At 34.9% G+C, this 15,622-nt stretch overlaps 1 protein-coding gene across 4 annotated transcripts; it reads right to left on the minus strand.

Annotated features, from left to right (window-relative positions):
• Nucleotides 1–4,813: 4,813 nt before the first annotated feature.
• LOC107908488 (serine/threonine-protein kinase 11-interacting protein) lies at nt 4,814–10,046 on the minus strand. Of its 4 annotated transcripts, none has more exons than XR_005910294.1 (7): nt 9,406–10,046; nt 8,958–9,215; nt 8,304–8,546; nt 8,012–8,161; nt 6,377–7,805; nt 5,867–5,970; nt 4,814–5,198 (listed from the first exon to the last, which is right to left on the minus strand). XR_005910294.1 is itself a non-coding variant. In XM_016835664.2 (5 exons), exons 1-5 carry the CDS (start codon nt 9,850–9,852, stop codon nt 6,762–6,764), a joined length of 2,142 nt encoding a protein of 713 aa, XP_016691153.2. In that variant the 5' UTR covers nt 9,853–10,046; the 3' UTR covers nt 6,152–6,761. The 4 variants fall into 4 exon arrangements, 1 of the variants encoding a protein (XP_016691153.2); XR_001687052.2 differs by lacking the exon at nt 4,814–5,198 and adding an exon at nt 5,620–5,766; XR_001687051.2 differs by lacking the exon at nt 4,814–5,198 and having other exon boundaries at nt 5,620–5,970.
• Between the last annotated feature and the right edge of the window lie 5,576 nt (nt 10,047–15,622).

Genomic DNA, 15,622 nt, shown 5'->3' on the forward strand with positions numbered 1-15,622 from the left:
CAATCTTCATGTACCGGCACTCCACAACAAAATGAGAGAGTCGAAAGAAAGCATAGGCACATCTTAAATGTTGCGCGTGCTCTTAGATTTCAAGGATCGCTTCCTATCAAGTTCTGGGGTAAGTGCATTTTGACTGCAGGTTACCTAATTAATCGAACTCCCTGTTCGGGTTTAAATGGAAAGACGCCATATGAGGCTCTCTATGGTCGACAACCAGATTTTGGTCACCTAAGAATTTTTTGGATCTTTGTGTTACATTCACTGTAAGACTAGGGATAAGTTTGCCAGCCGAAGTAGAAAATGTGTGTTCATGGGTTATCCTTATGGGAAGAAAGGTTGGCGTTTATATGACTTAGAAAAATTGGAATTCTTTGTCTCTAGAGATGTTGTTTTCTTTGAAGATCAATTTCCTTTTGCTACAGCTTTTGCAAATCAATCCATGATCGACACAATTGCACTCCCTCAAAGTGAAAGACTTTGACGAGGCATGGAATGAGGTAGCGGTTTCAAATGATAGTCAAGCTACTGATGTAGATGAGCAGCAGGCTGAAAATGAAAGTAGCGAAACTGATACTCAAAGTGGTGAAGAAGAGTTGGGACGTGGACGGCGTTTAAAGTAGTCCTTAGTTCGGTAGCGGGACTTTGTCATACACACCATTCAGAGGAAAAGTCCATCCCCAAAATTCTCCCCTCCACGGCATTCGCAAGGTAAGCCCTATCATATAGCACATTATGTGAACTGTGATAAATTTTCTGTGCAACATCAGAATTTTCTTGCAGCCATTACCTCAGAACGAGAGCCGAAATCTTATTTTGAAGCTGCTAGAAGCCAAGAATGGCGTGATGCCATGTCTAGTGAAATCAAGGCTTTAGAAAAGCAAAGAACTTGGGAGATTGAGGATCTTCCGAAAGGGAAAAAGGTACTCGGATGCAAATGGGTGTATAAAATAAAAAATCACTCTGATGGCTCCGTTGAACGATTCAAAGCTCGTCTTGTGATTCTTAGTAATCATCAAGTGGCTGGAATTGACTACACCGACACATTTGCACCGGTTGCAAAGATGGTTACTGTTCGGGTTTTTCTTGCTATTACAGCAGCCAAGCAATGGGAATTACATCAAATGGATGTGCATAATGCTTTTCTACATAGGGATCTTCAGGAGGAAGTTTATATGACGATACCACCCGGATTTCGAGTAACACAACAGGGAAAAGTGTGTAAGCTTCAGAAATCTCTTTATGGGCTCAAGCAAGCGCCAAGATGCTGGTTTGCCAAGCTTTCGACAGCCTTAAAAGATTATGGATTGAAACAATCGCATTCGGATTACTCTCTTTTTACCTTGCAAAGAGATACATCTCAAGTCAATGTTCTCGTCTATGTTGATGATTTGATTATCTCAGGTAATAATCATGAAGCTATTGAGTCTTTTAAATCTTATATCAGTGATTGTTTTCATATGAAGGATTTAGGACCCTTAAAATATTTCCTTCGGGTGGAAGTTGCGCGTTCTCTAGAGGGGATTGTTTTGAATCAACGCAAATACATTCTTGACATCATCTCGGAGTTGGACTTTTAGGAGCCAAACCATCAAGTATTCCTATTGAGCAGAATCATAAGTTAGCTCTTGCTACAGGTTCTTTTTTAAATGATCCAGAACCGTATCGTCGTTTGGTTGGACGACTTATTTATTTATGCTTCATAAGACCGGAGCTTGCATACAATGTTCATATTTTATCTCAATTCATGCAACAACCACGCATTGATCATTGGAATGCAGCGCTTCAAGTTGTTCGTTTCTTGAAAGGAACTCCGGGTCAATGAGTGTTTTTGAGTAGCAAAAGTGATCTGCGGTTGTACGATTGGTGCAATGCGGATTGGGCCGGTTGTCCGTTGACAAGACGATCACTCACAGGATGGTTGATTTTCTTGGGTACTTCTCTGGTATCTTGGAAGACAAAGAAACAACACACGGTGTCTCGATCCTCCGCAGAAGCAGAATATCGATCCATGGCTGTGACCACATGTGAGCTCAAGTGGTTAAAGGAATTATTAGGTAGTCTTGGAGTCTCTCATCCGCACTCAATAACGCTTGCTTGTGATAGTCAAGCTGCTCTTTATATATCTCACAATCCTGTCTTCCATGAGCGTACCAAACATATCGAGGTAGATTGTCATTTTGTTCGAGATGAAATTCTCCAAGGCAATATGAAACCTACCTATGTTCCAACAACGTCACAACTTGCGGATATATTTACCAAGGCTCTTGGTCAGACATCTTTTCGTTCTCTCCTTTGCAAGTTGGGCATCCGTGATCTTCATGCTCCAACTTGAGGGGGGTATTGGAATTAATTCTGTAAATATGTATGGTAGTTTTTGTGTATATCTATTTTCTTTTAATTATGAGATTAGATGCTAAAGTTTAGGAGATAATATTTTGGTTTAATTAGGAGATTAGATGCTAAAGTTTAGGAGATAATATTTTGGTTTTTATCTTTGTATTTTACTGTGTATATATGTTCTTGATTTTGGGAGGAATGAAACACAGAGAAAATTCCCACAATTCTTGTTATTTTTTCAAAAACAATTAAGATTAGTGTACTCCATTAGCACTACTAGACTCTCTTATAGTAAACTTTTAACTTTTATTTGTTATTATGTCTTTTGAATGACTAGTATTTTTCTTTCAAGATTAACTAATGTACCAAAAAAAAAGCCTTACGATTCTTATTGATGAGCTAATCAACTTCATTCAAAATATTACTGCTGATTTTTTAAAAAAAATACTATTATTAATAAGAACCATGAACAATAAAAATACAATGACATATCATATAGTACAAATGATAAATAAGTTACTACAAACTAATACACAAATGTTATGTATGCAAAAAATCTAAAAAAATGACAATAAATACAACACTGAAACAATTCAGAAACAAACTAAAAATGCATTAATTTGATCAAATTACTAAAATTTGCATCCTAATTGTGCCATCATCAAATCAACTTGATGATGAACACCAATCAACCAATAAACAACTGCCAAAAGTCCCAAAAGACCCATCATATCAAATGATGCACGAAAGATCAAGTCTTAGATGCAAGAACAAACTAGCAATGCATTAACTTGATCAAATTATAGAAATTTACATTTTAGTTATGACATCATCAAATCAACTTGACAATGAATATCAATCAACTAATAAACAACTGCCAAAAGGCCCAAGAAGCCTATTATATCAATGATGCACAAAAGTTAAAATCTTAGATGGACTTCCTCACATTATCTCGGATTTATCACCATTACTATTATCTATTATAATAAAACCCATCGAGAATGGTCCCTATTACATTAGAATATGACAAAAAAATTATAATTAAAAATAAAATTACATTCGCTTTCAAAAAATAAAGTGGACAAAAAAAAATTCACTACAAATGTAGGTAAAATAATTTTAAAATAAATTACACAAAATGATATTAAACAATTAACGATCGGCAACTAACCTGAAGGTAAATGACACCATCGGCAGAATAAATATTTAATTTGAAAAAAATTATTTGAAAAAATTGAGTGACAAAATTTTTTCTTCCCTTTTATGATGCAAAAAGAGTTTAAATGAAAGTGTTGTTTTTTCCATTTCTCTTGTAGTGTAATGGCAAGAAAAAAAAAAGGTTTTTACTCATATAATACAAAATAAAAAAAATTCTAAAATCGTATTCCACTACCATTAATTACTGAATGATATGTTCAAGATGGTGGAAGGTGGCAGAGAGGCAATACCACCCGTCTTTTTTGACACATATCAACAACTGTTAAGAAAATATTTAACAATATTTTGACCTATATCTAAACTCGTATATTAAATCAGTATTATCTATCTCCCAACCTCCACCATTAAAAAATTAATTTATTTTTCAATGATATATTGACCTGTATCAGAAAAGAACCACCCTGAATATATTATTTTCGTAAATAATGGAGGTGGTATACCATTTTAAGGATTTTTTTATTTTGATAAAAAAGGCCCAAGAAAAAATGAACAGAAAGAAATGCATTTTAGGAAGTCTAAGCAGCGAATCAGAGCGTTTCTTTTGAAAATGTTCCACGTGTATATAATTTGTCCTCATCACCTTTGTTCTCAAGTCATGGCTGGTTTTCTTCTTTTTTTTTCTTTTGAGCATGCGCATATCATCTTCGATTTCTCTTCTATAATGAAGATTGACCACTATTTGCTAATATAATTGTAGCATTGCCAAATTATAATTTTAGTATTATCAAATTCTCTATGGATATTGAGAATCATTTGTTCAGATTTTGATACTTCCTTTCCCTTTCAGGGAACATCTTTACGTGCAAGTCCTCTTATGATTCGGACTCCTCACCCTTCATCTGTAGCATCCAAGCTAAGAAAGATCTAGGGAGCTCACAGGCCCAGCTCCTTTAAAATAAAATCTGTTTCATTTAAATCATCTATAATTTATGATATTTTATTTTAAATTAGTAAAATAAAATCAGAGATTGTTTTTAAAAAATGATAAAAATTAATTTAATCTTTTAAAAATAATAAAATTATATTTTTATATCATAAAAATATATAATTTAACTTAATTCTGTTTTGATTTTGTCTTTGCCCCTAGATTTACCACTACATCCAAGAAAGATTAAATATCAATAACTAATGAAAAAACATAAGAAGACACTAATAACTCCTATAAAAAAAGTACAGGGATGAAAATAATATAATATGTAATTAAAATTAAATTCTAAAAAAGGGAATATATTATACACGAATAAATAACCCCCCCCCCCTTTGAGTTGGATCCAATGTCATAGTGACGAGGATCAACAATTCAACTTCTGAAATAGACAAAATTCTTTCATTGCGAAGAGTCCTATCCAAATTAGAATTCCATTCACCTTACACTCTATCCAAGGATATATCTTGATTATTCATCATGGGCGGTGATATACCCATACACGCAAATGATCACTTACCCTAGATGGTCCCTACACATCACTACGGATTACTGAGAAAGGTTAAGATGCGTAACTAGGGTATATGTTCGGAGAATAGACTTTTATTCTTAAACGAAATGCCATCCCGTTACAAAACTATAGCTTGAAAAGTTAATTTAGGACTGACCCATGTCGCAGTTGGGCTTGGATGCCTTTATTCTTTCGCTGTAAGGATTCCTAAAAGATAGAAACCCGAGCATTAGCATTGCTACATCCTCCCCAAGTTCAAGTCTAGAAATTCACACGAATCTTGAAAGAATTTAGCGTCATAGTTCTATTCCTTTTCAAGTTTGCTTATCGACAGAAGATTATTTGGACCAAAAGAGGTCCTTTGATGTTTTAACAGACCCTGCCCAAAACTATCTTTGAGACACATCCATCTGCTCTCCTTACTGTCAAACTCTTATCACATGGTTTTAAAGATTCGAATGAACTCTCAGCACCTGTCATATAGTTGGTCTCTCCTGGATCCACAATCCAATCGCTTAATTTTCCATTGAAGGCGCATAAAGGTATATATAACATTTATCATGGTTAAGTGAACGATTATTCAAATCACCTTCTTTAACAACGTTTATCATTTAGTGCACATGAATCGTAACCAACAATAGGAATTAGATACAGGGTTTTGAGGAATGTTTAGTATCTTAACTTCTAATGAAGTATCACAAATCACTAACAACCTTAAAGACTCAGACCAACCAAATCCCCACTTATGGAAACTTTAATATATCCAAGATTCTCTCTGCAAACACATAAAATTGCACTCATAATGATATTTGCCATTCCACGCAAGAAATTTTGCGAAGTGATCATCGGTGAAAAAAAATTCTACAAATTCATACCTCTTGTAAAAGATTTCTTCATAATCCAACCTCATCAATCAAAAGTGACACTAACAAGCAGCATATAGAACTTTTCCTCACTGTTCAATACTATAGCTACTTCTCTGCAAATAAAAGCAAAAGCAAGAAAAGTAAAGACTCAGAATGCCAAATCCACAATCTATGAGGACTCTATTGATGCAAGGTTGCAACAAATTATACCCAAAAGGATTCAATGCCTAAATTTGATAAAAACCATGTCTAAACTCGTTCTCACTCTCTAAACCTTTTAGGAAGTCGTTCCAATAGATGAATTACTTCCATGGTGAATCAATAAAACATAACAAGGGAAAGAGAAACATGAAGAGCATAAAGGGTAATTAGTTTGGACATGTTTAAAATACCTTAGCAGATAAAGACAATAACACAAAACACCCTAGTGAACTAAAACTCATTATCCAGTAAAGGTATTTTGCATTCTTCTTCACAACAAATTAAAATCCTTTAACTAAAGTTTTGGGAAAGGCTTACCTTTCTTTTGGAAGGGACAGGTCAACTACACACTTGCAACGCATATATAGCTTGCAAGTCTCCCTAACTCTTAATGCTGCAACATTTTCATTGAAGTAATAAGCAATATAATCACTTTTCCCCTAAGAAAAGCATTTAGCATAGGAACAACTCGCAGCAGTATCAAGTTGAGGCATTGAAATTGCATTTCTCATCAGATTGTTGTCAAAATCTTTCTGATGAGCATCCCCTTTTAAGAGGTGCTTCCCTTTCATTTCTTTAATATAATAATATCTGCCCCACTGACCTCCGGATTCTCTTCCTTTTGGGTTTCCTTCTATTTTATCAAACTAATCAGCCTCTTGGTTCACAAAAGAAGATATCCCTGGATCATGAGAACCCATATCTAAGTTACTGGGCATTGAGTGGTTTGGTCTGTACCAATAATCTTGGTGGTACTAAAGGTTTGCTCAGCACATGAATCAATGAGGCAGATGTCATTTTCGCTCAATTGCAAAATCTTATTCTGTTTTTCATAATAATCCTCCTCAAAAGGATGCGATGAAGAATGCCCTTCAACACTCCTGTTGTGATTTTCCAAGACAGATAGCCCAGCTTCACAATAATCATCTTCAGTACAACTAGTATCACTATCTGATGATGCCACTGAATAGGACTCTGCAGATAACTGCAAGATTTCTTCCACCAAATTGAGGCGACGATGCAAAAGGTCGTTCTGATAATGAGGCGGCGATCCAGGGTAAGCAGATGAAGAATTGGACTCCATTATAGTATCAGTAGTACTCAATTGTGATACACTGGCATTTTCAAGCATCCTATTATCTCCTTGGACAGAAAAAATACCGTGATGAGCACTCTCTGCCTGCATGGATCCGCTACTCGTCTCATCATGCAAGTAATTGTTTTGATACTCTTGTTTTATATCTGTTGTTCTCAACCCTGGTAGAGAGAACCCACCAGTAATACCTGGGGGAAAAATATGGTCAAAATACCCATTGGCATGCATACCAGTAGACGTATCTGCAAAAGAACCATCAGATTCTAACACACTCAACCTACTTTCATCCCCTGAAGCTTGAATGGACTTTGAAATGCGTCTTGAACTTTCAATAAGATGCCTCTTACTTTTCCCACTTTTCTTATAATTTTGTTTCTGTGGATGCAACATAGTTGCATTAAAGTTACCACCATCTGCAGAATTCTTAGAAGCATGAACTATCCAATCCTTGAACTCCTGCAACCATAGAATAGAACGCTCTTTCTTCAATTGTTCTACTCTGTTTATCAGATCAACTATTTCAGCTAGATCCTCAGATAAGATTTTCTCTCTGCTTTGAGTTTCATTACCACATGATACAGAGTCTAGATCAGAACAAAAATAAGTGCTGTCTTGTTCACTCTCAATACAGGCAAGTCGAGATACCATTATCTGCAGAAGTGAAAATGATAAAAAAAAAAAATCAGATTTATAAACAAGATATAAACTACAACGTATAGTTCACAACAAAATTTCATCAAATGCGTCAAAAAGACAAACCAGTGTGCCAAAACCATTTCACAAGTAAAGGGGAATGATGGATGACAGAAGTTACAACAGTAACATACAAATCAGAGAATTGGGGAAACTTTACAGACCCTCTTTTTGTTGATACACCCTGCTCCTTCAGCATCATCTTTTGCGGGAGAATAGAACCCAAAGCTTGAAGGTCGTTTCTGTCTGCTGGCAACGATAATCTTCCTCTTCCAATAGTCTGTGGTGTTAATTTCCTTGTCATCTAATTTCAACTAATCAGCCATACAACAGAACATAGGAACGGTATAATTAGCAAGATTACAGGATAAACCAAAACAAGAAATATTTAGCAAAAGGAGCATGACTATTGCATATTAATAGAAATTCCACAACAAAAACATGCCATATACATACATTTTCTGGATGACTGAAGTAGCTGAAAACTTGTGCGCGATACCATCGAGCACAACATAGTGGATTCCCTTCCAGCCACACGCTTTGTAGAAATGAGAGGCCCACAATGAACTCCAACTCTGAAAAATTGGAAATAATATTGCAGGAAACATCAAGCCCTTCAAGTGACTTCAAATTCTCAATCCCACGCAATGTAGATAGTGCATTGTTCCTCAAAACTAGTTTAACAACATGACAGCAGACCTGCATTTTCAAAAACAATGGTGCATAGGTCCCTATATCAAAACTTCAGATATAGAGCATGTCACTAAGAAATTATTCAAAGGAGTTTTTACCTAGGAAAAAAATATTCAAATGAATGTCTATAAGTAATTTAAATAGAGAAGTGTAATGGGAAATAACAAGAAAAGGCAAAATCAAAGCACTCAAGTAATGCGCATGAAAGTAACAACTAACACGAAACTCCGACGAAAATGATTGTTTAAATACAGACAATTGCACAATTACAAGCAAACAAGATAGGGAAGCAATAACAATTGTAGTATCCAGAAAAATACATGCTAGAGAAGATGATACCGCTATAAGCCCCATTTGATAAATCTTTCAGCATCAAATCAAAATCAAATGTCAAGTAAAAATCTGAGTTATTCCTACCTCACTAAATGATGAGATGGATCGCAGTTGATTGAATCCAAGGTCCAAGTGCTTCAAATTAGCACATTTTTGAAGATTATCCACTTTGGCAAACTTGTTTCGACTCAAATCAAGGGTTTCAACAGAGGGAAGAAGTTGCAAAGACTCGTCCATTAGTAGCAGGCAATTGCATGCACACGATACAAAGGACAAGCGGTTCCACTGTGGACAGCCCTTTACCTCAGCAATTCTACTGGCAAACACATGTCGCAAAGCATCCTACACATGCCAAAAATATTGATCTTGAGAAAAAAATTTGTGTAAAGTACCCATATATAATTAATAACTTTAATGGTCCTTAGTTAGGAAGAAGAAAATAGGGGAGGGAGATCTTATGATTTATAATCACAAAAACTGAATGAATGTCATTAATTCTTCCTCTCGTTCGAAAATAATGCAAAACACTCACGGTTGAATTATGACAAATAATTTTCTCCAAAGTATGTCTCAACTCAAGCAACCCCTTGGCTGCTGAGGTCGACAAATCGCACCCTCTGAGTTCCAGAACCTTCAGTCTTCCAAACGGGAGCAACGAGAGCGGCGTGGGATCACGCGCAAGAGGGGCCAAGGCAGATACCACCTTAAGAGTGGTTAGGAGGCGTAGTATCCGCCGAAGCTGCTCGAGCGCACGGTGGTCCCCAAGGTCCGAGACGTAGGCACGTAGATAGTCAACTGGAGCTCCCACTAGAAGTCTGTCGAGCTCCTGCAACGCTTGGAGCCGAGACTGCACGTAATGGAGCCCCGCCGGGTTGAGCTTCAGAACCTTAGTTCCATCAATCAAAGGCCCCGCTTGGTCGTCAACGAATTTGAACAGCTTCTCAAGGTAGCGACCCCTTGTGACGATCGCCATTGGCATCAAGTTTTAGAAAATCACCCACACCGCCATATTCCAAAGCTCATAAGTGAACAAAGGGTTTGAAGAATGCGAATGAAGGAAGGTTTGAAAGGAAGAAATGAATCATTAAATGATAAGGGGAATAGCAGGAAATAGAAAAGGACGGCTGTAGCGTACCTTGAGAATGATGGGGTGGTTCATTATGTTCTGGCTTTGGTTGGTTCGGGGGAAAAAGGTCAAATAATTGGGAAGTGAAATATGGTGCGTAGGGAAATGAGACACCTGGCGCACATGCACACAACATGGGGAATCCAATTCCAAACAACGTGTCGGCTTCCTCCAGAATCCAAACAAATGCGGGGTCCACCCCAGATGTTTGTTTGTTCAAGCATAAACGACCTTGCATAATTTGCATTTGCCATTTGCCGCCCCCATCTCAATCCTTATTTTTGCCTAAATAGAGTTTTATTAAAGAGGAAAATATATTAGGGTGCGTTTGGTTCGCTGTATTGGATTAGAGGTGTATTGGATTAGAAGTGTATTGGATTAGAGGTGTATTAGATTAAATGTGTAATAGCAAATCAACTATTTGGTTGAATGTAATGGAATAGAGGCGTAATAGTAATCTTGTGTTTGGTTGAATGGAATAGAGGTGTAATAGCATAGTGGAAAAAACTAAAATGACTAGAATACCCTTAGCATAAATTTGTTTTGGTAAATGATTATTGTTATTGTTATTTAAATTTTAATAAGATTATTATTATCAATAATAAATATTTTAATCATATTTAAACATAATTATTATTAAACATATTTTAATTAAAATATATAATTTAATAAAATTCTTAATAATTACCAGAAATTTGTTTTGGTAAATTATTATTGTTATTGTTATTTAAATTTTGATAAGATTATTAATATGAATAATAAATAATTTAATCATATTTAAACATAATTATTATTAAATATATTATACTTAAAATATATAATTTAATAAAATTCTTAATAATTAATATTCTTATATGAATTTACTCAAATCATAATATATTATATGATACTATAAAAGATAATTTGAAATAATTAATATTAAATATATTTTAATTAAAATATATGATTTAATAAAATTTAAAATAATTATAACTAATAAAATTTAATAAGTAAGAATTGAACTCTAAAAAATAAAAAAAACATAACCATATCGAATTATCATCAAGAACTCGATTGAGTTTACAACAATTCTGAATTAAACGGAAGTACTGCCTCAATATCTCACTTCAACTAAAAATATAAAGCAAGCATTCAATAGAAGAAATTCAAGCCGATACAATATCTCTTTCACCCTGCTCTCAACTCCAATTGGCCTTCCATGAAACCGATTCTTCACTTCAAACAAAATAGCTCACCAATCTAGCAGGAAAACGAATACTATCCAAAGTTGCCATTGAAAATAACCTCCAACTTCATGTGTCCATTCCACAAGTTAAGGGAAAAAGCAATCTCTACCAATTCTGGATTTATATGATGCATTGATAAATTAGGAAATAAAAGGCCATGAGGTAAGGTTGCTAAAAAATCACAATGAATCAAAAGTAATTTACCTCTTCAGGAAGGCTAAATTGCCAAGAGCACATGTTTCCTCTAAAGCACCAAAAACCAGAAGGCATATTTGTTGACAAGTTGCAGTACTGCCTCAAGATCTTAGTTCAACTACAATATAAAGCAAGCATTCAGCAGAAGAAATCAAAAGCTTACTTGTTCCTCGTTTTCAGCAGAAGGGAATCTCTACTTACTCTGCCTATGTCATGAGCACCAATACCAAAAACTAAACAATGAAGCTGAATGATGTCCATCACTGATCCTATGAATTAAAACAATCAATGCAATCAGCTAAATTCAGAAAAACAATTCAGAAAAACAATTACATGACAATGAAACATGAAATAGTATAAGAACAATTTTATTACCATAATCCAAGTTTTGGTTAGTTCCCATTGAAACGGTAACTCTTTTTCCAGGCCCAAGTGCTTGATCAACCACAACATTCTGCATAAAGAACCATGAAATAGCCCAAACCAGTTCATAAGTAATATATCAGTATCACACTCCTTAGTATTCAAATTTAATCTGAACAAGAGAATATATATATATAAGTTTTAAGTCATGTTTGAGCTTTCTGAATGCAAAATAGGAAACTACAACTTTGTACAAGAAAATAATTCAGAGCAAATATGATCCTTCCCATTGCCAGCTTTATATGAAAATCTTTTTAGTGCTTGATACTATAAAAAAATTATGGCAATGCCAATAATTGAACAGCATGAAATTAGCAACTAAGAATTAATAAATGTTCATCAACAGACTTAATTTCTTTCCATTTATAACTTCTATGCTCAAAAAGAAGTTTGAGCCAAAAGTACGAAAGAAAAAAGACAATAACCGTAAGCCATTAACAACTTCAAGGGGCAAACAAGAAGATTTTCAGGACCAGTATGTGGTCAAATAAGTTGATAGCTATCATTAAAATTTGCCTATTAAGGTTAAAATTTGCCGCTTGATTAAAAAGAAAAGAAATTATGCAGGCAGCAAGTTAAAGTGAGTCACACTCGCACAAGAACAGACATACCTTATCTAAACCTAAATCGACCACTGTTCCCATAGAGCTTGTGTGTTTTTCCTCAAGTGTGACACCTATAAAGTTATCGCAACAAATGAAGTCAGCCAAAGATTCAATTTAGGCTCACCATTGATCAAGCATGTCTTCTAGTAGGCAACAGATTACTAAGATTCCCCATAGAAACTGCACCCAAGTTCCTAACAATCTGGAACCTAACCTAACCTTATCATTTCTTTATAAAAGCCTGTAACCTCAGTTTCCAATCAATTCCCCATACAAATTACATCCAAGCTCTTTACATTTAAAAAGCATATCAATTTATCTGTCCGCATCTATCCTTCCTACAATTCACCTTTTAACAATTATAGACCTAGTAAGAAACCTATAACAATTACAAAAGGCAGCAGCCAAACTTTACCTTCCCGGTAGGGAGCCCACTCATGCTTACGCAGATGATGTGGAGCATCAAGTGGAGGCAACATCTCAAATTTCAGCATAATAGATGGCCTAAAACAATAATTAGACCATTAAACAAATAAGAAATTAGGTTAAAAAAACCCATTGATCTGAAAAATAGTAGCAGCACGAGCAATTTGACTCGCCAACTGAAAGAAAAATGAGAAATTAAATGAAAATTTGTAACATAGGGTAGAAAGAGTGAAGAGAAACAGAGGGATTTTCCATTACTCGAGTGGCGAGCTCGAGAGACTGAGCGTTGTCGACGATAGAACCAGCGATGGCTACGGTGACAGTGGGGATATCGTCGGCTTTTTTGGTTTCACCGTTGGTTTCTTTCTACGGTAACAGTGATTCGAATCTGCTAACCTAGAATTAAGCTAAAGACACTACAAGGCAGCCATTGAAACTAATTACAGAGAGGAAAAGAGAGTTAGAAAAGAAAAGAAAAGAAAAGAGAGAGTTGAAACTCATTACAGTGATTCCATTCCTTTACCTTTCAGTTGCAGTAACCTGGAGACTGGTTGAGAAGAAGAAGGTCGACTGGTTGAGAAGGCAATCGAAAGAGTGGCAGAGCGAAAAAGAAAAGAAAGGAAACGGAGGGAACAAATCGGCAGCAAAGAGGCGTAATGGACTGGGAGGAAATCGGCAGAAAACAAAAGCAAAAAAATAAGGAAGGAAATCGGATGAAGGAACAGAAGAGAAACAAGGGGATGGGGGGAGGGCAAATCAGGGAGGTGATGCTAAATCGGTAGCTAATCTGGGCAAAGAGGGGGGAATAGAAATCGGTGGTTTTCACCGATTAAGAAGGTAATGGATTAGGTGCGTATTACCAATACATCAAACCAAACGACGTGTTACACCCGGATTAGGTGGGGCCCACCGATTAGGGGTGTATTGGCTATGCCAATACACCAAACCAAACAAGCTGTAATAGTTTTCTATAAATGAGAAATTAATTTCTCTATTTTTCAATTTTAAAATTCAGTTTCGAATGTTAAATACTATTAAAACTTTTTATTTTGAATCAAAATTATTTTTTTAATGAGAGCTCTTTCATGTTCAAAACTTTTTGTCCAGAAATTATTTAGACTCGACAAAATGATAATTTGACCTTTCAAGTGTGTTTGGCGATATGTGAATGCATGTATTTCCCTCCATTTGCTTCACCATGTAACAACTCAATTTTTTTTAATTCAAAGTCAATAATAACAATATAGAAAGATCGTCAAGCAATAAAAAAGAAAAATAAAACACATATATTTTACGTAAAATACGGGTAGAGGAAAACAGAATTTACTAAAGTTGAAAATCAAATGAGATAAGAGGAGTTTCGACTACATCTATTTAAAGGTTAAAAAACCTTATTCTAATCAATGTCAAATATAAGAAGAGTAGTTCTATATTGATTCTACTTATACAATCAATGTCAAATAGAAGTAAATAATTTTATACGAATTCTACTTGTCCAACTTGATCCGTACAACAGATCCTCTAATTTTACCATTGTATTATTTCTTTAACAATAATTTAGGTCACAACTTTAACAAGCTTCCTTCCCAAACATGTTATTAATGATTGTTTATCATAATGATGTTTGTGGCGACTGGAATTAATGTTTTATTACATTTTCACTACAGCAAAACAGGTTTTTAACGGCACATTTAGCGGAGTTTGGATAGAAAACGCCGTTATAGATCGAGCATTAGCGGCGCTTTTTGAATAACGTCGCTATAGGTTGACCATTAGCGGCGCATTCTAGAAAACGCTGCAAAAATTTTAAGCGCAACACTGTCGTTTTATTTTGAGCTTTAGCGGCACTTATTTGAAACCGCCGCTATATATCAAGCATTAGCGGCGCGTCATGAAAAATGCCGCAAAAAGTTTAACGACAACGCCGTCATTTTATGTTGAGTTTTAGTGGCATTAGCGGTGCTTCTTGGAAAACACCGCTATAGATCAAGATTTAGCGGCCTTTTTGAAAAGCGCCGCAAAAAATTTAAGCACAACGGCGTCGTTTTAGGTTGAGCTTTAGTGGCATTAGTGGCGCTTTTTAAAAAATGCCTCTATAGATCGAGCTTTAGCGGCGCTTTGTAAAAAATGCCGTAAAAACATTTTATCTGTTTTAAATGGTTTATTTATATTAATTAAAATACAATTTATTTTTAATTGAATATTTAAATTCTTCAGAAAAAAATAATGAGACGTAGAAAAAATTTGAAAGTAAAAAATATAGAAAAATATTTGTTAAAAATGAAAAAAATACTATTATTTAAAATAATTAATGTTTAGAGTTTAGTGTTTGGTTTAGGTTGTAGGTTTATAGTTTAGTATTTAGGGTTTAGGGTTTAGTGTTTAGGGTTTATGGGTTAGGGTTAAAGTTTATAGTTTAGGGTTTAGGGGCTTAGGATTTATAGTTTAGTGTTTAGGATTTTAAACAAAATGGTGTCGGTTTGCTCCGTGTATAGACACTTTTCGACAACATCTAACAGAAACATAAGAAAATATTATGTGTGGTGTATTTTCACTTCTAATACTAGGAGTTGTTGTTCAATCCTTAGATATCAATAACTTCATTAGAATCTTGAAATACATCCAGTAATTGATAGTTCAATCATTGATTTTGCTAATTTTAATTGTTGAATTTTCATCAATAATGTAGTGTTTAGGGTTTTTTTTGTCTAATTATGAATTTCATCCTTCTATTTTATGAAAAAAAAG

The sequence above is a fragment of the Gossypium hirsutum genome, chromosome D02 (assembly GCF_007990345.1).
Source record: "Gossypium hirsutum isolate 1008001.06 chromosome D02, Gossypium_hirsutum_v2.1, whole genome shotgun sequence".
NCBI classification, from domain to species: Eukaryota; Viridiplantae; Streptophyta; class Magnoliopsida; order Malvales; family Malvaceae; genus Gossypium; species Gossypium hirsutum.